Source organism: Balaenoptera borealis, assembly GCF_965194805.1.
Source record: "Balaenoptera borealis genome assembly, chromosome: 17".
NCBI classification, from domain to species: domain Eukaryota; kingdom Metazoa; phylum Chordata; class Mammalia; order Artiodactyla; family Balaenopteridae; genus Balaenoptera; species Balaenoptera borealis.
The window spans coordinates 78268504-78289510 of NC_138876.1; the positions used below are offsets into that span (position 1 = coordinate 78268504).

Genomic DNA, 21007 nt, shown 5'->3' on the forward strand with positions numbered 1-21007 from the left:
TGAAACCAGTTTTGGACGGGGGTGCTTCGGGAGAGAATATAGTGTGAAAGGGAAGATCAGGGCCTAGGACCAAGGATAACAAAAACTGAAAATAATCATTTAGTAAGAATACTAGCAGCCAGCTTTTATTAAGTGCTTACTCTGTGTTAAGCACTATACCGTTTGTTTGTTTTGCCTATTGTATTTCATTGATTCACCCAAAGAACCCTATAGGAAGGTATATTTATCACTCACTTTTAGCAATAAGGTAACTGCAGCTCAGAAAGATTAAGTGACTAGCCTAGGTAAGTCGCATACCCAGTAAAATGAGGAGCTGGAATTTAACTCAGGCAGTCTGATGTAGAACACATACTCTGTATAAGGGTGCTGTATGCAGGTCATTGGTAAATTTTGTGACCGTTCTCTTGGTGTCTTGATGAGAAGGAAGCAAAATTTAAAAAGATGGGAAGTAAGGAAATAGAGACATTAAGTAAAGACAAGTCTTTCAAGAAATTGGGCTCTAAAGAACTTGGCTAGGGTATTATGTGGGACTAAGAGAAGGTTCTGTGGATTTTTTGTTTCATATGTTTGTTTTTAAAGTGTGAGACACCAGAGCATGTTTATTTATAGGGGTATATTTGAGAGGTTATAGTTGGCAGTAAAAGGCTTCTATAGGTAAAACGAGAAGAAGACAGCTAGAGAGCTATATATATCCAGAAAATAGTTATTGAATGCCTACTGAAAGCACAGTGTGAGGCATTATATCTAAAAACTTACTAGGATATAATGATTTAGGGAGAAATGCAGTAAATGCTACCTTCTTAAGGCATTAACCAAAAGTTTCTTTGACCCCAGAGTAACTGAACTGTCATATGAATGACCCTAATTGTATTTTAGGGTCTTGATTTCTTGTTCTTCAATTCCTTGGTGAGGACTGAGACAGATAGGCAGTAGTGATGAGAGTAGATTGAGCGGAAGGTCTTCCGGGGAAGAAATGAAACTGCCTTGATGAAGAATAATGTTGTCAATCAAGGAGTATTTATGTAGCGCCTACTGAGCCAGGCCCTGGTTTGGGCACTGGGGATAGAGCTATAGTAATGAAGGAAACCGTGTCCTTGAACTCACAGAACTTATGTTCTAGTGAGTCAAGATGGATAGTAAACATGTAAACACATACGTCAGATACTAATGAGGGCTTTGAAGAAGAATGAGATCGTGTGGGGAGAGGGGTGGGGGTGGGGTGGGGCCCTGCTCTGGCCATGGTGCTCAGGGAAGGCCACTCTGGGGCCCTGTCATAGGGGCTGAGAACTGAGTGACGAGAAGCAGGCAGACCATCATGCAGAGGTTTGGGGAGAGTGTAGATGAACAGAAGAGTAAAAGTACAAAGGCCCTGAGGCCAGAGGATCAGAAGAGGACAAGTGAGTCCGGAGTGTAGTAAATAAGGGCGCAAATAGAGAAAGGTTACTGGAGCCAGATCATCCCGGACTTAACCTTGTAGGTGATAGTAAGGAGTCTGGATTTTATCTCGATGTAATGAGAAACCATTGGAAGGTTTTAAGCAGGGAGTGACATGAGGTGATTTAGGAAGATGGCAGGTTGCTGGGTTGAGAAGTGAAGCTTCAGAAAGGCAGTAATTGATCTGTTTTGTTCACTATAATATTCCATTGCCCAAAGCAGTTTAGAATATGTAGTCATTAAATTGTTGTTGAATGAATGAATGAATCAGTGAATGCACGATTGGAGGCAAGAGCAATCAAAGGCTATTTCTGGAATCCAAGTGAGAGATAGAGGGTGGTTCAAACTAGGATATATTTCTTGGTATACATAGTGACAGATATTTAGAATCAAGAGCTAGAATTTCCAGGGCTTACTGGCTGGTGGAATGTGGAAAATAATTGAGGAAGACTTACTGGTTTTGACTTTAACAACTGTTGGTAAGGCTGTTTACAATGGTGGGAGTGTTTATTAAATTTGTAGGTGTGAAGTGGTAGTAGCAGGTAACAAATAGCTGTTGTGCAAAAACAGATCAGGTAATTGTGCTGATGTTCTTATTCTCTTACTCTGTTTGTTTCTCCCTTACCTGACTCTCAGTGAAAATCTTTTCAAATAAAGTTCTGTAACTTGTTAGCACATACTCAGTTGAAAGAATATGAAGAAACTGATGAACTCCAAGCAAAAATCTTAATCGTTAAGGCACAGTGATAGGGCTTCCCTGGTGGTCAAGAATCCACCTTCCAAGGCACGGGACGCGGGTTCGATCCCTGGTCAGGGACTAAGATCCCACATGCCACAGGGACACTAAGCCCACACGCTGCAACTACTGAGCCTGCGTGCCACAACTAGAGAAGCCCGTGTGCTGCAGCTACAGAGCCTGCATGCTCTGGAGCCTGTGTGCCACAACTAGAGAGAAACCCATGCATCGCAACAAAGAGCCCATGTGCCGCAGTGAAAGATCCTGTGTGCCACAACTAAGACCCGACACAGCCAAAAATAAATAAATAAATTAAAAAAAAAAAAAAAAGGCACAGTGGTTGCCACTCAGACTTGGCACTACCATTTTTGTAAAACTAGAGTGATCAAGACCCAGGAACTGCTTCTGTTTTCCTGGTGTCACATCCATTATTTGTTTTAAGTTTATTCTGGTTTTTGCATGTTCTTGCTGCTGCATTCATTCATTGAGGTGGCCTAACATTGTCATTAAGAACGTGGGCTCTATAACCAAAATACTTTAGAGTGATATTTGCAAGATAGTAGTATAGGAATTCTCTATTGTCATTCCCTTATAGAACATTGATTTTGTCAGTCACCCACGGACAAGAGTTTCTTTGTGGGAGTCTGGGAGTCCAGCAGAGAAGTTTCAGCATATTACTGAGACAAAAAAAATCCAAAAATAGATGCATTGAAGAGAGTAAAAGGACCATTTTCACTTTTCTTACGTTGCCCCTCTGTCAAGGTAGCACAGCTCAGTGCCAGGAGAGAGAGACCCCTTCAGCCTGTGATTTCACCCACAGGAGTGTGTGAGTGAGTGCCTGGCTTTTCTAGCCATGCAAGACACTGGCCAAAAGACCTACTTTTTTTTCACCTCACCTAGATTACTGAGGTGATCTGCAAGTCTGAGGGGTTGGGAGAAACTGTGGGAGCACCTAAGTCAGGACTCAGAACTCATCAAACGGATGCTACTAAGCTCTTTGCAAATGCCGTCAGGAAGCCTGCCCATAAGCCACTGGGGACTCCTTACCTGCAAACCCCCCCAAGTGGCCTGTGAGCACCCCCAACAGTACACGCCTCACCCACACCACCCACCCACTTTGGCCTGATTTTGGCACATGCTCCCACAGACCATGAGATTAAGCCTTTGCAGATGGCTAGTGAACAAATGCAGAAAGTCACCATGACTCTGGGGTGGGGAAAAGGCTCACAGACTTGAGCATTTCAGGGCACCACCCTAGAGAAAACAAGTGAGAGGCTCTCGGCACTTGGCCTGGCTTTAGGGGATTGATACAAAGCAAACTATAACAAGGGACGAAGAAGGTCAATCTGTAATGATAAAAGGGTCATTTTATTAGGAGGATATAACAGTTGTAAATACCTGTGCACACAACATTGGAGCATCTGAATATATTAAGCAAATACAGATCTGAAGCTAGAAAAAGAGGAATGCAACAAAGTAGAGACTTCAGTACCCCACTTTCAGTTATAGATCATCCAGACAGATCATCAAGAAAGAAATAATAGACTTGCACCATAGATTGAATGGACCTATATATATATATATATATATACACACATATATATATATATGTATATGTATATATATATACAGAACATTTCATCAACAACAGAATAATACACATTCTTCTCAAACTCACATAGGATATTCTCCAGGATAGATCACATATTAGGCCAGAAAACAAGTCTTAACAAATTGAAGAATATTGAAATCATATCAAGCATCTTTTCTGACCACAATGATGTAAAACTAGAAGTCAGTAACAGAAGGAAAGCTGGAAAATTTACAAATATGTGAAAACTAAACATTCAGAAAAAGTCAAAAGGGGAATGAAAAAAATATCTTGAAGTAAACAAAAATGGAAGCACAACATACCAAAGCTTATGGGATATAGCAAAAGCAGTTCCAAGGGGGAAATTTATACAAAACAAAAAAAAGCCTACATTAAGAAAAAAGAAAAATTTCAAACAACCTAACTCACACCTCAAGGAACTAGGAAAAGAAGAACAAACTAAGCCCAAAATTAGCAGCAGGAAGGAAATAATAAAGATCGGAGCAGAAATAAGAGACTAGAAAAGCAATGGAAAGTATGAACTAAGATCTGGTTTTTTGAAAAGGTAAAATTGACAAACCTTTAGCGAGACTGAGATAAGAGAATACTCAAATATATAAAATCAGTAATGAAAGCATAGACATTACACCTGATACTGCAAAATACAAAGGATCATAACAGACTACTATGAATAGTTACATGCCAACAAATTGGATAACCTAGAAGAAATGGATAAATACCTTAAAACAAAAACCTACCAAGACTGAACTAGGAAAAAATAGACTCTGAACAGATCTGTAATTTGTAAGATTAAATCATTAGTGAAAAGTCTCCCAACAAAGAAAATCCAAGGACCAGATGACTTCTTCAGTGAATTCAACCAAACATTTAATGAAGAATTAATTCCAGTCCTTCCCAAATTCTTCGAAAAAATTGAAGAGGTAGCAACACTCCCAAACTCTCTTTATGAAACCAGCATTACGCTGATACCAAAGTCATACAAAGACACTACAAGAAAAGAGCATTACAGGCCAACATCCTGATGAATATACATGTAAAAATTCTCAACAAAATACTAGCAAACTGAATTCAACAGCATGTTTAAAGGATTAAACACCATGATCAAGTAGAATTTACCCCTGGGATGTAAGGACAGGTTAACATATGCAAATTAGTCAAGGTGATACACCACTTGAACAGAATGAAAGATAAAAATCTATGATTCAACATACTTTCATGATAAAAACTCTCAACAGATTAAGTATAGGAGGACTATACCTCAACATAATAAAGGCCATATATAACAAGACCACAGCTAATGTACTCAGTGGTGAAAAGCTTTTAGTTTTTCCTCTAAGATCAGAAACAAGACAAAGATGCTCGCTTTTATAACATCCATTCAACATAGTACTGGAGGTCCTAGCCAGAGCAATTAGGTAAGTAAAACAAATAAAATGCATCCAAATCAGAAAGGAAGAAGTAAAATTGTCTCTGCAGATGAGCCAATCTAACATATAGAAAAACCCTTAAGACTCCACCAAAATACTTTTGAAGTAATAAACAAATTCAGTAAAGTTGCAGGATACAAAATCAATATACAAAAATCAGTTATATTTCTGTACACTAACAACAATGAACTATCTGAAAGAGAAATTAAGAAAACAATCCCATTTACAATAACATCAAAAACAATAAAATACGAATAAATGTAACGAAGGCAGTGAAAGACACGTATACTGAAAACTGAAAGACGTTGATGAAAGAAATTGAAGAAGATACAAATAAATGGAAAGATACTGCTTGTTCTTGGATTGGGAAAATTAATATTGTTAAAATATCTGTGCTCCCCAAAGCAATCTTCAGATTCAGTGCAATCCTTATCAAAATTCCAATGGCATTTTTCAGAGAAATAGAACAAACAATCCTAAAATTCATATGGAACCACAAAAGACCTGAGTAGCCAAGCAAGAACAAAGCTGGAGGCATCACACTTTCTGATTTCAAATTATATTACAAAGCTATAGTAATCAAAACAATATGATAGTGGCATAAAACATACACATAGACCAATGGAATTTAATATAGAGTTCAGAAATAATCCAATGCATATACGTCCAGCTAATCTTTGACAGGGTGCCAAGAACACACCATGGGGAAAAGATAGTCTCTTCAATAAGTGGTGCTGGGAATACTGGTTATCCATATGCAAAAGAATGAAACTGAACCTTTATCTTACACCACGCAACAAAAATTAACTCAAAATACACTAAGGATTTAAGTGTGATACCTAAAACCTAAAATTCCTTAGCATGGTCTTAGCAATGATTTTTTTTTGGAGAAGGCACCAAAAAGCATGGAAAACAAAAGCAAAGATAAGTGGGACAGCATCAAACTAAAAAGCTTTTTGCACAGCAAAAGAGACAGTCAACTAAGTGAAAAGGCAACCTATAGAATGGCAGAAAATATTTGCAAACCATATATATGATAAGGGGTTAATGTCTAAAACATGTAAGGAAGTCACTCAGCTCAACAGCAAAAGAATAAGTCAATTAAAAAATGGGCAAAGGACCCAAATAGACATTTTTCCAAAGAAGACATCTAATTAGCCATCTGATGTATGAAAAGGTGCTCAACATCACTAATCATTAGGAAAATACAAATCAAAACCACAATGAGATATGAATTCACACCTGTTAGGATTGCTTTTATCAAATAGACAAGAGATAAGTGTTGGCAAGGATGTGGAGAAAAGGGAACTCTTACCTTTTATACTGTTGGTGGGAATGTAAATTGGTACAGTCATTATGGAAAACAGTGCGGAGGTTCTTCAAAAAAAAATTAAAAAAGAACTGCTATATGATCCAGCAGTGTCACTTCTGGATATATATCTGAATGAAATGAAATCAGTATCTGGAGGAAATATCTGTACTCGCAAGTTCATTGTAACAATATTCGTCGTAGTTAAGATATGGAAACAACGGATAGATACGTGTCCATCTATGCATGAATGAATAAAGAAAATGTGATGCACGCACACACACATAAAGTGGAATGCTATTCAACCTTTAAAAAGAAGGACGTCTTGCCATTTGGGACAACATAGATGAACCTGGAGGGCACTCTGCTAAGTGAAATAAGCCAGACAGAGAAAGTAAAATGTTGTATGGTATCACATTTACATGTGGAATCTTAAAAGAAAAAAGAAAAAAAAAAGTCAAAATCGTAGAAACAGCAGAATGGTGGTTGCCAGAGTCTAGGGGATGGGGTAAAAAGGGGAGATGTTGGTCAAGTGTATAAACTTTCAATTAGGGACTTCCCTGGTGGCACAGTGGTTAAGAATCCGCCTGCTAATGCAGGGGACACGGGTTCGAGCCCTGGTCCGGGAAGATCCCACATGCCGCGGAGCAGCTAAGCATGTGCACCACAGTTACTGAGCCTGAGCTCTAGAGCCCGCGAGCCACAACTACTGAAGCCCACGTGCCACAGCTGCTGAAGCCCGCACGCCTAGAGCCCATGCTCCGCAACAAGAAAAGCCACCGCAGTGAGAAGCCCGCGCACCGCAATGAAGACCCAGCACAGCCAAACTTAAATAAATAAATAAATAAATAAATTTATTTATTTAAAAAAAAAACCAACTTCAAATTATAACTAAGATGAATAAGTTCTGAGGATCTAATGTGCAGCAAGGTGACTGTGGTTTATATTACTGAATTATATACATGAAATTTGCTTCCAGAGTAAATCTTAAGTGTTTTCACCACAAAAGAAAAAAGTAAATACGTGATGTGGTAGATACATCAATTTACTTAATTGTGGTTCTTACTCCACAATGTATGTGTATATCATCTCGTCATGTTGTACACTTTAAATACATTCAGCTTTTGTCAATTATACCTCAGTGAAGCTGGGGGAAAAAGCCAAAATATGTCAAGGAAAGTCACCCCACCATGATATTTATATATATATATATATATATATATATATATATATATATCTCACATATATATCATGATATATCATATATATTTTTTTTTTCCCTTTCCCCAAAATGGCGTGTTCTGTTTCCAAGAAGGGGTTAAAAAAAGTGTAGGGATTTTGATTGAAGTTGCTTTAAATCTACAGTTTACAGATGGGAGAATTGACATCTTTATCATTGTTTTTAAGTCATATTGTTTTTAAGGCATAATTTTAAGTCCATTGTCACTTTTCTCTTTCTGACTCTTATAGTTACTTGTGTTCAGTGTTCCATAATATTGTCAGTCCATTTTCACACTTTTAGATCTATTATTTTTCCTAAACATTATTAATTTTTAAATAGCTTGTTCCCTTGATGTTTCGTTTCTTTTTATATTTCTCTATATTTAGATTCTCTGTCCTGCTTACACAACAAGCTAATTTCGAATATTAGATTGGAAAGCACTGGAAGACAATGTCGCTGGAATTTCTTACATATTTTCATTTTGCAGTGGCATTCCTTGAAATAAAAATATTTATCTACTTTCAATTTATGGGATTTTGTCTGAATTGTTGTTCTCTATTGTGTTTTTTCCAGGTAGTGATTTTTTTCTAACTTTAAAACTTTTTTAACTGTCCACTATTTTTACTGCAGATAAATACTGAGGAACATGTGGACGCAACTGATCAGGAGGTTATCTTATGGGATCGTAAGATTCCTGAGGACATCCTGAAGGAAATAGCCACTCCTCAGGAAGTACCAGCAGAGAGTGTTACTGTCTGGATTGACCCACTTGATGCTACACAGGAATATACGGGTAATTTTAAATTAAAATTGATCTCAGACTTTATGTTGCCATTATGTATTGGAGAACCAGAACAAGGGCAGGTGGTGTATTCCTGGTGGTAAGTACTTTACCAATCTGACACAACTTTTCCAATTAGATTTTAAGACAGAGAGCTGGATTAAAGCACTGTGATATGCAACTTCTGGAGTGGATCAGTTATTCTCAACCTTTTTTTTTTCCCTCAGACCACTGTATTATGGCATCCTCCTCTCACTGTGTCACTGCTTCTTTAGTGAAGGGAAGTTTCTAGCAGTCACAACAACAAAATAGTTCCTGTCGGACCCCAATTTATTGAAGTGTTTATTTACATATTGATTTATTTATTGAGGTGCTCATTATTGAGGTATTTATTTATATAGCCAGAATACAATATTCACTTGTGATTTTTGGAATTTAGGTTTTATTGCATATGCATCTGTTCTTGGAATTCAAGACAGTAAATCCTAGGCACCCAGGGAACAAGTAAACAGCAAAACAGAATTACTTCTCCCACCTCCTATTGCTGTTCTTTTCACCTAGTCCTAGCTCCTATTTCATTTCTGTGGATCTTCTCCTAGTCCTTATTTCTTACACAGAGATATATAATTTTCTGTGTTTGCTTTGTTCTCTTGGTACGTAAAAGTTGATTGCTTATATTTATATATCTGTTCTTCTAAACGGTACGTTCTCTGAATGTGGAGGCTTCTGCTTTTTCACCTTTGCACTCTAGCGCTTAAGCACGGAACTTGACCCAAAACAGACACTCAGTAGAGAACTATTTGGAAAACAAGGAGAAGACACTAGGTGTGTATATCTGATAGTAACTGAAATTATAAAACAGTATTTTGCAGAAATAGTAGAAATATGGACTATTGAGGGGTTTGTTTGTAAAAAGTTTTTCCTAGACTGCAATTGATTTGATGATATAATAGTGTTGATATTTAGTGAGCACATCCCTTGTACAGGGACTATTCTAAATGCTTGAAACTGATTTTTAAATTCAATCCTAAAATTATTTTAATAATAGTTTTTATTATTGGATTTTTTTTTTTTCTTGTAGAGGATCTTCGAAAGTATGTTACTACTATGGTGTGTGTGGCTGTAAATGGTAAACCTGTGCTAGGAGCAATACATAAGCCGTTTTCGCGATACACAGGTAAGAGACGTGCTAGAGCTTCCAAGAGTTAACGCGACTAAACCATTTGTCTGTAGGGTTTACTGTCCTGTTGGAATCTCAGCTGCAGCTCAGTAGTTGTTAAAGTCAGTCCCCCACCCTACCTCACCCCCTCCCTGGATACAGTGAGGATTTTATTGTTGGTACTGATACTATATGACAAAGCAGAGCTTTCTAAACCTTGTTTAGAGAGTAGAAACTGTGTTAAATGAAGGGGAACGACTCTTCGCGTGTCGGGGAATACAGCTGGGCGTGGGCTCCCGGCAGCTGAGCTCCTCTCTGCTTCTGTCGTGCTCTCGCTGGGGTTAAGGGCCACGGCTCTTACACGTTGGGTTCTGCGTGCATTCTGAGATCCACCGTGAAGTGGACTTAGCCCAACCTGTTGTCATATCAGGAAATGAGCTTGATATTTTGGTGGTTAAGGGCAGTGCCAGTCTCAGCATTACAGTTGGGTGGTGTCACTGTGAAAGTCTTAATAATCAGGCCAGTCCCTCTGTAGGCCTGGACGCCCTTCCAAGCTCCTTTAGACCCTTGCTTCCCCACCTTCTTGATGCAGTAATGTTTCTTAGCTTCCTGCAGGTTGGCAGGTCAGATCCATGACAGTCGTGTTGGGAGTGGGAATATGGAAGGCCATGCCAAAGAGCTTGCCATTCAGCTCAGGAATGACCTTGCCCAAAGCCTTGCCGGAGCTAATGAATCCCAGGATGACATTTTGGGATCTGCAGTTTGCCAGAGAGGCTATTCATGGTCTTCCAGATATCAGTGATGGTGTGCACTCTGGGTTACAAGTCCACGATGACACTGTGAATTTTCAGGGTGGTGAAGTGGAGGGAAACAGTTAGTGGTATAAGCAGTACTGCTGACAGTCTGAAGGGAATCCTCATACTTTTAATTGGTAACTCCCATCAAAAACTTGAGGCTAGGATTATGGCCCTTTTGACTCCAGTGTTCTCGAAGGTGATGAAGCTCTTGATGGGGACAGTAGCTACTTTGCCAGTGTTGAAAGCAGCCTTGCTGACCGGTTACAGTAGGCTGAATAATGTCTCCTTCAAATTCACATCCATCCCTGTGTTAGTTTTCTAGAGCTGCCATTAAAAATCCCATAAACAGTGTGTCTTTAAACAGCAGATATATAGTCTCACAGTTTTGGAGGCCAGAAGTCCAAAATCAAGGTGTTGGCAGAGACATACTCTCTGAAACCTACAGGGAAAAATCCTTCCATATCTTTCTCTTAGCTTCTGGTAGTTTGCTAGCAATCCCCGGAGTTTCTTGGTGTAAATCCAGTCTCTGCCTCTCTCATCGGTGTGTGTTGTGTCTCCCTGTGTGTCTGTGTCTGTGTGTCTTTTCTTATAAAGACACCAGTCATGGTAGATTAAGAGCCTACCCTACTCCAGCGTGACTTCATCTTAACTAATTACATCTGCTAGTAACTTATGATCCTATTTTCAAATAGAGGCAGATTCTGATGTGCTGGGGGTCAGGACTTCAACATATCTTTCAGGGGAAAACAGTTCAACTCATAACAACCCAAACTTCAGAATGTGACCTTTTTTGGAAATAAGCTCCTGGCAGATGTAATTGAGGTAAATAGCAACATGAGCTCATCCTGCATTAGGGTGGGCCCTTAAACCAACGAGAGCATCCTTAGAAGAAACAGAGAGCACGCAGACATACCAGGGGTCAGACGATGTGATAGGAGGCAGGGCCTGGAGGGATGCGTGCAGGCCGAGGGACACCAAAGGCTGCTGGCAGCCATGAGAAGCGAGGAGAGAGGCACGGAGCAGAGTCTCCCTTCGAGCTTCCAGAAGGAACAAACACTGCCAACATTGCGATTTGGGACTTGCTGGCCTCCAGACTGTGAGAAGATAAATTTCTCTCATTGTAAGCCACCAAGTTTGTGGTAACGTGTTGCGGCAGCCCTAGGAGACGAACACATCGGCATCCGTATGGTTTTATCGTTTACTCCAGCCTCATCCATCGCGCCTCATTGGTGTGGCTGGCACTGCATAAAAATGCTGTCTGTCAAGTGGAGGGAAATAGAGACAAAGTTAACTTTTTATTACTCTAGATGATTTGTTTTGCAGAATAACCTTGTACCCGAATTCTAGCTGCTCTGAGGTAGGCTAAACATATATATGAGGATTGGCTCTGCATTTCAAAACGAAATCTGCTTTGTGTCATCTGACCTTTTAACTCCTTTTCATAGTTCAGGTAGTTTTTTTCAGTTGACAGCTAGATGAGCTACAGAAGCTTCATGCCATTACTGTGGTAGAGTGCCTTAAGGTTAGTGATATAGTTGCTCAATGGTTTATGGATGGCTTTCACATATTTCGTGTAGTCCTTACCAAATTAGTTAGTATACAGGTTAGACTTCTAGTTGAAGCTGTGTAATAATCTGCACCAAAATACAGGAGACTGAACAAAACAGTTTATTTCTCTCTTCTCCAGCGGCCTGTATGTAAGCCGACCGGGGCGGCCATGGTAGCTCCCTGGTACCAAATTCTCACACAAATTCTCTTGCTGTGTTGCTGTACTAAAGTTAGTTGCCCTCATCTGCATGACTGAGGATGGCTTACTGCTTCATCCACTTTCCAGCAGTGGAGAGGGCTAGAAGGCAGACGCGGAAGATGTTTCCCACTAAGGGTTTGACCTGTAAGTTGTACACATCACTTCAGCTCACATCCATTGATCAAAACATAGCTGGAATCCAGCCACAAGGGAGGTGAAGAAATGTAGTCTTTATTTTCAGTGGCCATCCAAGCTGAAATTCAGGGGCTCTGTCCCTCAGGGAACACAGGGAGAGTGGATATTGGAGTGTAACGTATCAGTACTGCTACACTTCGTCCGGCTCCTGAGGGAGGGACACGGTTACTACTAGCATCGCACTTACAGGTGAGAAAATGAGACTCAGAAATTTGATATCTTCCTCAAGATCATCCAGCTAAAGTAGAGGAGTCAACCCCAGACATTTCATGCAAATGGTATATCACACCACTTTTGTAATTATAACTCCGTGATTCCTAACATGTGTATAGTGTTTACAAATTTATGTTATCTCATTTGAACCTTTTGATAACTCTGGGTGACAAGGAAAAATGTTGTCTTTTTTGTAGATGAGAACGGGGCCTTAGCAGCTCAATGTTGTCTTTTTTGTAGATGAGAAAAGGGCCTTAGCAGCTCTCGTCGAGAAAACCATACAGTTTAAAATGTTACTGTAAGAGCTAACCACTCCTTATTAGTATCTTACATTTGTTTAGTATTTTCACAGTTAGTGAAGTGTATTGACATAAATTCATTTCAGTCTCAAAGGAACTCTGGAAAGAATATAAAATAGGAAATAGGTGATTTTCTTTTAATAAAAAGGAGAAAACAGGCACATAAAGGTTATGTACAGGGCTTAAGTCTTTGAGATCCTCTCTCATTCTTCTGACAATGTCCTTCATGCCTGTTTCTGTTGGTTAGGACAGCCTTTAGCTGCGTATAAAATAAATCGTGGTTGCAGTGGTTAAACAGGTAAGGGCTTTATTTTTCTCACCTAATAAGACGGCCACAGGGTAGGAGTGATTCAGTGGCTTTCTGATTCTCTTAAATGCCTGACTCCTCTTTTTGCTTTTTTTTCTTAGGAGGTGGCATTTTGTTTGCATGCTCACAAAAATGGGCGACTCCGGTTACCATGGCTCTATTCTAGGCAGGAAGAAAGGGCAAAGAAGAGGGACAAAAGATCTATCTTAGATATTCTTTCTATTTGGAAAGACTGACTTGAAGCCCTCCGCTTCATCTCATTGGCCAAAAGTCACGTGGCACGCTTAGCTGCCAACAGAACCTGCTGCCCAAAGAGAATTAGAACTGGGATAGAGAAAATGCAGAGAAAGTTGATGTCAGAGAGGCCGATAGGTCCTGGTCTCCACATCTGTTCATGTTAGGAGGGAGAATGGCGATAATAAAACCTCCATTTTTAAAAACCTTTATTCCATCAGAATATATAATACGCCCCCCTCATAGGCTTAGGAACATAAGGTGCTTGCTAGTCAGCAAACATTCCAAAAGAATCAATACGCCCTTAATTAGGTGTGGGTTGACCTTCCATTCCTGGATCGAAGGTTTGTTTGGCTTGTGCCCTCTTTGGGACTATTGTTTTCACTTCCAGACTGTATATTGATGTTGGCAGAGTACAAACTGTCAAGTATTGTGTATTTACCAGAATTTAGCTACACTTGACTATAATGGGAGTTAGATATTATTGTTGCTGGCAACAGTTAGAACAAAGCTGATCAAAATTCTTATCAGACTTAATTACAATTAATTCACTGAGTGAAATACTTAAAAGCAAGAGATACTTGAATAGTACATATTTTAATGAAGTAATATGTAAGTAGGTGTAGTATATCCACTCAGTGGAAATTTGTAGCTATTAAAAATAAGTTGTAATGTCTGAAGTATGTGTAGAAAAGTACCAACCACTTTTTATTTCCTACTGGACTTGTTGTTAGCATGTCTTATAGATAGACTAAACATATTCTGTTGACTGCTATTTTAGCTTATCACTACTACCTTATCATCAACATCAATCATTTATATTTTATTTAAGTACCTACTGTATTTTTTTAAGGGGCTTGAAATAATTCTGTCCATATAAGTGTTATGACTGAATGTCTTGAGTTCATGTGATCTGAAATATATATTTTTAATATTAAATTAGTAATTCTTATCTAAAATTACTCTGGTACTATCTACTGAGATATAGTCTTTATTCTCTTACACAATACTGACCTCTAGAGATACAGCATTGTAAATTCACTTCTTAATAAAACTTTTTTTGATCATCTCTAAAAAGAATTTAGAGGATTTTTTTGCTTCTCATTTCTTATTTTACTTTTATTATGAATAATTCAAAAAAACCAATTATAATGAATTTTCATGTACTCCATCCAGATTTAACAGTTGATAACATTTTTATATATTTGCTTTTATTTATTTATTCATTTATTTGCCTATGTACTTTAGAAAAAATTACAAGGATCATGACATTTTACCCCTTTATATTTCAATATGCATGTCTAAAAAGAACATGTTTCTAAACAAGAACAGTACTATTAATATAATAATAAAATTAAGAATTATTCCATAATTGATCCAATAGTCACATTTCCCCCAGTTGTTCCTCAATTGGATTTTACAACCTGTTACCTCAGACCAAAATCCAGTCAAGGGACAAGCATTTCTTTTGGTTGTTAGGTTGCTGTGTTAAATTCTTCTAATCTAGACCCTAGAACAGCCCCCAGTCCCCTTTATCCCCATGCATTGACTTGTTGAGGAGATCAGGTCCCTTGTCATAGAATGTCCTGCCTTTTGGATTCTTCTGATTATTTTCCCAGGCTGTTATTTAACTTGTTTATTTTTCATCTTTTTCTTATAAAGTGTAATGGATCTGGAGGCTTGATTGGATTAAGGTTAAATATTTTTCTCAAGAACACATTTTAGGTACTCTTCATGTACTTCCTACTGCATCACATTACGTGACATACGTCTCATCTCGCTATTAATGATGTTAATAAGATGGTTAAGGTGTTCATGACCAGACTTCTCAGTTATAAAATTATGGTCATTCTCTTGCTATCAGCAGGTAATCTAGAGAGAGATTTTGGCATCATTTGAAATCAGGATTCCATTAAACCTTCCATATAATAGTTTTAAGATCTATTTAAGATGTAAAATGAGATTTTCTAGTCTGTTTTTTTTTTTTAAATGTTTGTTTTTTTTTAATTTATTTATTTATTTATTTATGGCTGTGTTGGGTCTTCGTATCTGTGCGAGGGCTTTCTCTAGTTGTGGCAAGCGGGGGCCACTCTTCATCGCGGTGCGCGGGCCTCTCACTATAGTGGCCTCTTTTGTTGCGGAGCACAGGCTCCAGATGCGCAGGCTCAGTAATTATGGCTCATGGGCCCAGTTGCTCCGCGGCATGTGGGATCTTCCCGGACCAGGGCTCGAACCGGTGTCCCCTGCATTGGCAGGCAGATTCTCAACCACTGCGCCACCACGGAAGCCCCTGTTGTTTTTTTCTACATATGTTAGCTGAAGTTCTGTAGAGAAAGTTCTCCATCAACTTGGGGTTACTTATTTACTTATTATTTACCGTAAAACGTGGTTTCTACTCAAAGACACTGTACTCTTTTCCTTTACCAATTTTCAAGTTAGGGTTAGGGTAAAAACCACCTCCGGTGCAAACAGATGTTATTCTGGGTCAAGAGTAAGCATTCTCTCTCTCTCTTTAAGATCCTTATCTCCTGGATTTTTATATATTCAATGTGATTCAAACTACAGTTATTATTTTTTAAGTTTAATTTGTTCTTTTGTTGTTGCGTTTTTTACTAACACTTTAATATATACTTTTCTCTTTAAATACCACTATATAGTCATCTTCTTCAGGTATTACCTGTTGGTTCTCTCCTAGCAGCAGCAATTAAATTTGCTTAGTTTAGCCTTCTTGACCAACTGTCCCATTTTAGTCAATCATATTTTTTTGATGTTTATCTTCCTACTCCACTATTCAAATCTTCAGATTTAAATGGTGTCCTTCAAGTCTCAGTAATCAACTCTGAGGTAACATTTCTACACCTTTTTCCTATCTTTGTCTTTCTCTTAAATCCACAGTTACACTTACTCAGTGCTTACCAGCAGTACTTTTGCTGAGAGTTCCTCAGTCATCCTTTGGTTGGATAAAGCCTGTCCTCTAATAGATTACTTTAGAAGAGCTAGCTCCTGAATGCCAAATTACCTGAGTTCTTACATGGGAAGAGGTTTTTCTATAGTGTTGATACTTGGAAAGACCACTTGGCTAGTTATAAAATATATGTATTTTAAAACTGTTTTTGTTTCCTAGGGCAGTTATAACAAATTACCCCAGACTGGGTGGCTTAAAACAACAGAAGTGTACTCTCATATTTCCGGAGGCCAGAAGTCTGGTACCAAGTGGTTGACAGTGTCACGCTCAGGAGGAGACCCCTTCCTTGCCTCTTCCAGTGTCACGCTCAGGAGGAGACCCCTTCCTTGCCTCTTCCAGTGTCACGCTCAGGAGGAGACCCCTTCCTTGCCTCTTCCAGTGTCACGCTCAGGGGGAGACCCCTTCCTTGCCTCTTCCAGTGTCACGCTCAGGGGGAGACCCCTTCCTTGCCTCTTCCAGTGTCACGCTCAGGGGGAGACCCCTTCCTTGCCTCTTCCAGTGTCACGCTCAGGGGGAGACCCCTTCCTTGCCTCTTCCAGTGTCACGCTCAGGGGGAGACCCCTTCCTTGCCTCTTCCAGTGTCACGCTCAGGGGGAGACCCCTTCCTTGCCTCTTCCAGTGTCACGCTCAGGGGGAGACCCCTTCCTTGCCTCTTCCAGTGTCACGCTCAGGGGGAGACCCCTTCCTTGCCTCTTCCAGTGTCACGCTCAGGAGGAGACCCCTTCCTTGCCTCTTCCAGCTTCTGGTGGCTCCAGGCATGCCTTGGCGTGCCTTGGTTTGTAGACACTTCCTCCAGTTCATGTCTCCTTCTTCACATTCTCTTTGTCTCTGTATTTCTGCATTTCCTCCTCTTATAAGGATACCAGCCACTAAATTTAGGGTCCACTCTAATCCATTATGACCTCAGCTTTACATCTGCAAAGACCCTGTTTCCAAATGAGGTCACATTCTGACGGCTCAGGGTAGACCTGAACTTTGCTAGGACATTATTCAATCCACTATGCACCGTTTTTTCTTGGTTAAATGGTATACACTCTTGAACTGGTGTGACATCTGTGTAGGCATGTGTGGAATCTTGACAAAAAGGCTTATAACCTGATTTTCTCTTCTTTGTAAGTAGCTTGGTCTTTTTGCCTGGAATGCCAAAGAACATTATCTTTAGAGTCTCATAAAAGAACTATGACTTATCTCAGATTCAGAGTTGGCATTCTGGGCAGTTGTCTCCATATTATGTCTCAATGTGGACATTTAGGTTCTCTTTATTTCAAGGACATTTTCTTGAATCATAATTTTAAAGATTAGTTCTGTTTCATCATTTTGTTTTTCTGTTTTGTGGACTCCTAATTATGTATGCTGACTCTTCTTTCACTGGCTTCCATATGGGTCACTTTTACTCTGGTCCCTTTTATGTGTTTACTTGTTTCATTTATTTTTTGTTTTTCGTATTGCTTTCTGTGCTTTTGGGCAATTCTCTTGTCCCTTGTGTATCCTGTGATTTAGTACTAAGCCTTTAATGATTTTGTCCTTTTTTTTTTCTTCAGTTTCTTTCCTGTGTTATATGAGTTCCCATTTCATATCTTCCTATTGTTTATTTATCTCTTCTGATTTGTTCTTTTTTATTTGTTCCATAGCATTCTTTTTATTTTTTTGTTGCTTGTTTATTTTTAACCATGTTGCAGTGTTGCCTTATAGTCTTAACTCTGCTTTGTAGAAATTTTCAAGTAGCCTGAAATGTTTTAATCGTCATTCCTTATGTTTTCTTCTTTTTCAATAGACATTGCAGTTCTATATTTCTTATTTCTATTTGATCCAGTTTCTGTGGAATTGAGGGAAGGGTGGTAGCAGGACAGGGGTTGGGGTAATTCTCGGTTCATGAGCTTTCTTTTCTGTTAGTGTGAGGAAGGCATTGTCTTTATTAGTAGGCATCTTTTTTTGTTTGTTTTCACATTTTTTCTTTCTTGTTTGACCCTTTCTTGTTTCAGTAGGGCCCTTACCTTCAACCCCTTCCTTCTTTTTAGTCCTCTTTGCTGTCTTCCAAATTGTCTCTCTTAGAGAAACATCCTAAAAGATGTTGTACTTCATCCAGTATGCTCTGAGACATCACTTTTGTTTCCGTGTCTTCTCCAAGCCTCCTTTACTCACTGCTTTGTTGCCGAGTCTCAGGCCTCCTTTCAGTAGTTCTCATTTTAGATGGGACCTTTCCTTCTGGGGAGAGATTCTGGCTGTTGCTGTCTGAGTTTGCCACCACTGACATCTTGGCACTTCCGTGAAGCTCCTGCCATATTCCCTATACAGGGTCAGCTACAGTACTTACTCTGCTGGTCTTTGGTATTTACTCCCCTTCTTTCTGATAAATTTGTGTTTATAGCTATCCTCTGTCTCCTACTTATTCTTTAGGTAGTAGTTAACTGTGTTTTTGTTCTCTTTGTTGCTGTGTGTGGTTTTGGAAAGACATGTGAGAAGAATCTGAGAGACTGCCATCAGCTTGGGGAACTCAGAAACCTAGACTCTGTTCATTTTTTAAATTTTTTTCTGCAACCAGGAGTAAGTGGTAACGTAGCTGCCGACATTGCTAGCTGTAGTGGACTATATTTTATCTCCCAGTGAGTGACTACTAGAACAGTAATCTCATTGGGATATTTCTGAGTAAGCTTGTTTTCTTGTATAGTTTGGTAGTCAGTAAAGAAAACTTCAAACCAAGAAAAACATTTCAAGCCATCTCTGCAATCTCCTCACCTTCTTAAAAATTTCTGGTCTATTTTGAAATCTAGTGCTTTTTCTTTTTATACTCTCTGATGTAGCAGATATGTAAACCTAACTCACGTACCTCTTTGACTGTTTCATATTTATCAAGCTCATTAGGAAATTGAGCCAATATACAAATAATTGAAACCGTGAATATATCAGACAAAAAGGTAGTATAGAAGAAAAGTCGTTTTTTAATTTTGAATTATGTCGTAGGTTGCTGCAGGTTGGGTTGCCCAGGAATCAGACTTTGGGGTGGAGATTAGAGTGCAGGACGTTTACTAGAGCGTGCTCTTGGGATCAGATTTGTGGAAGGGAGGGAAGGAAGTGGGAGAAGTTGAGTTGCAGCATGGTCCCAGTGAAGACTCGGCAGCTACCCTACAGGGAGCTCCGGAGCCTGGGCTTTCTTAAATCAAGAAGTTAATAGTCACTGTTTCTGGTTGGGCAGGATTGCATAGCCTCTTTTAGTTTTGTCTTAATATGTGACTATTGTAAAAAAATAAACATATTACTCTTGTACTCAGAAAACAGAAGCTTCCTGTTTTGGAAAAAAGTATGAGTAATTCTTCGGAAGAAGTTTTTTTTCAGTCACCCTTGGTACTTTGAGTTCTGGTTTTAAAAGCTTCAGTGCCATTACTGGCTATTACATTTCCTTTCCAGCTTGGGCGATGGTAGACGGTGGGTCAAATGTGAAAGCCCGCACCGCTTACAATGAGAAGACCCCGAGGATCGTTGTGTCTCGCTCACATTCAGGAATGGTCAAGCAGGTTGCTCTTCAGACTTTCGGAAACCAGACTACAGTCATCCCGGCGGGCGGTGCCGGTATGTTCCCACTCCCCTGCGGTGCCTGTGCAGTGTTCCCTGCGCGGCCAAGGCCATGTCAGGAGGCAGAGTTGGTTGTCCCGTCCTTGGGAAGAAAGTGAGAATGGACAGTGGGCTTTCAAGACAGGCGTGGTCTCCTACTTGGTGATCTCGAGAGCAGGATTTCAGTCACACGTGCCTCCTTGGTAGAGACAGTCTCACAATAGAAACAGTCTCACAGTGGTGATTTCTGTTCCTCGAATACTACAGAAGCCTATTTCTGACATTGATGGTTGTTATATATATGATCTGATTGTGAAATAATTGTGCTATTAGTTTAACTGTAAGAATAGCAAGGAGAGAAAGCAAGATACAGCACATCACAACGCTTTATTTAGCAGCAGGCTGCCAGGAATCATCAGAAGTGTTACTAGAATGGCTAACCCCTTGGTCACTGTTAACGCCCCTGAGCTCCTCAGCTTTCGTGTCTGGGAGGAGCCACAGAGTCTAGTGCCCATCCAGCTTAATGTCGATTCTGTATTATTGCATTCCCTGTGTTCCAGCTCAGGGTCAGCTGACTTCTTCTGAAAGGCCCGATAGTAAATATTTTAGGCTTTGTGAGTCACATATGATCTCTTTTGCATACTATTATTTGATTTTTTTTTTTTTAACCTCACTTTAAAAATACAAAAAAAAAAAAAAAAAAAAAAATCTATAGCTTGAGGACTGTACAAAAGCAGGCCATGGCCCAGATTTAGCTCATGGGTCATTTGCCCACCCTTGTTTTGAGTATTGTTTAATATGACAGAAGTGTTTTAATTCAAACAGATAGCAAATTATAGTCAGAAACATTTGTGTTTGAAAACCTTTTCAGCACAGTAATAAAGGGAAAAGTAGTGCTTTTAACCTATAAGCCTAACAGTGTTAGTTTACTGCTGACCTATACATGTCTTTCTTAACATGGCTTTATTGTTTTCTTACAGGCTCTTAGGTTGGTTAGGAAAGGTGATATCCAAAATGCCCA

At 39.4% G+C, this 21007-nt stretch overlaps 1 protein-coding gene across 3 annotated transcripts in view; it reads left to right on the top strand.

The window, feature by feature from the left end:
* The window catches only part of BPNT2 (3'(2'), 5'-bisphosphate nucleotidase 2), a 32644-nt gene that overhangs the window by 5179 nt on the left and 6458 nt on the right, over window positions 1–21007 (top strand). For 2 of the 3 annotated variants that reach the window (XR_014236724.1, XM_082364780.1), the window contains exons 2-4: window positions 8371–8533; window positions 9603–9698; window positions 19843–20004. Coding sequence is in view for 2 of the 3 variants with exons in the window: in XM_082364780.1 (XP_082220906.1) it covers window positions 8371–8533; window positions 9603–9698; window positions 19843–20004 (421 nt within the window). In the remaining variant the exon portion in view is untranslated. The remainder of the gene's footprint in view (window positions 1–8370; window positions 8534–9602; window positions 9699–19842; window positions 20005–21007) is intronic. The other variant, XM_082364781.1, reaches the window with a different exon arrangement.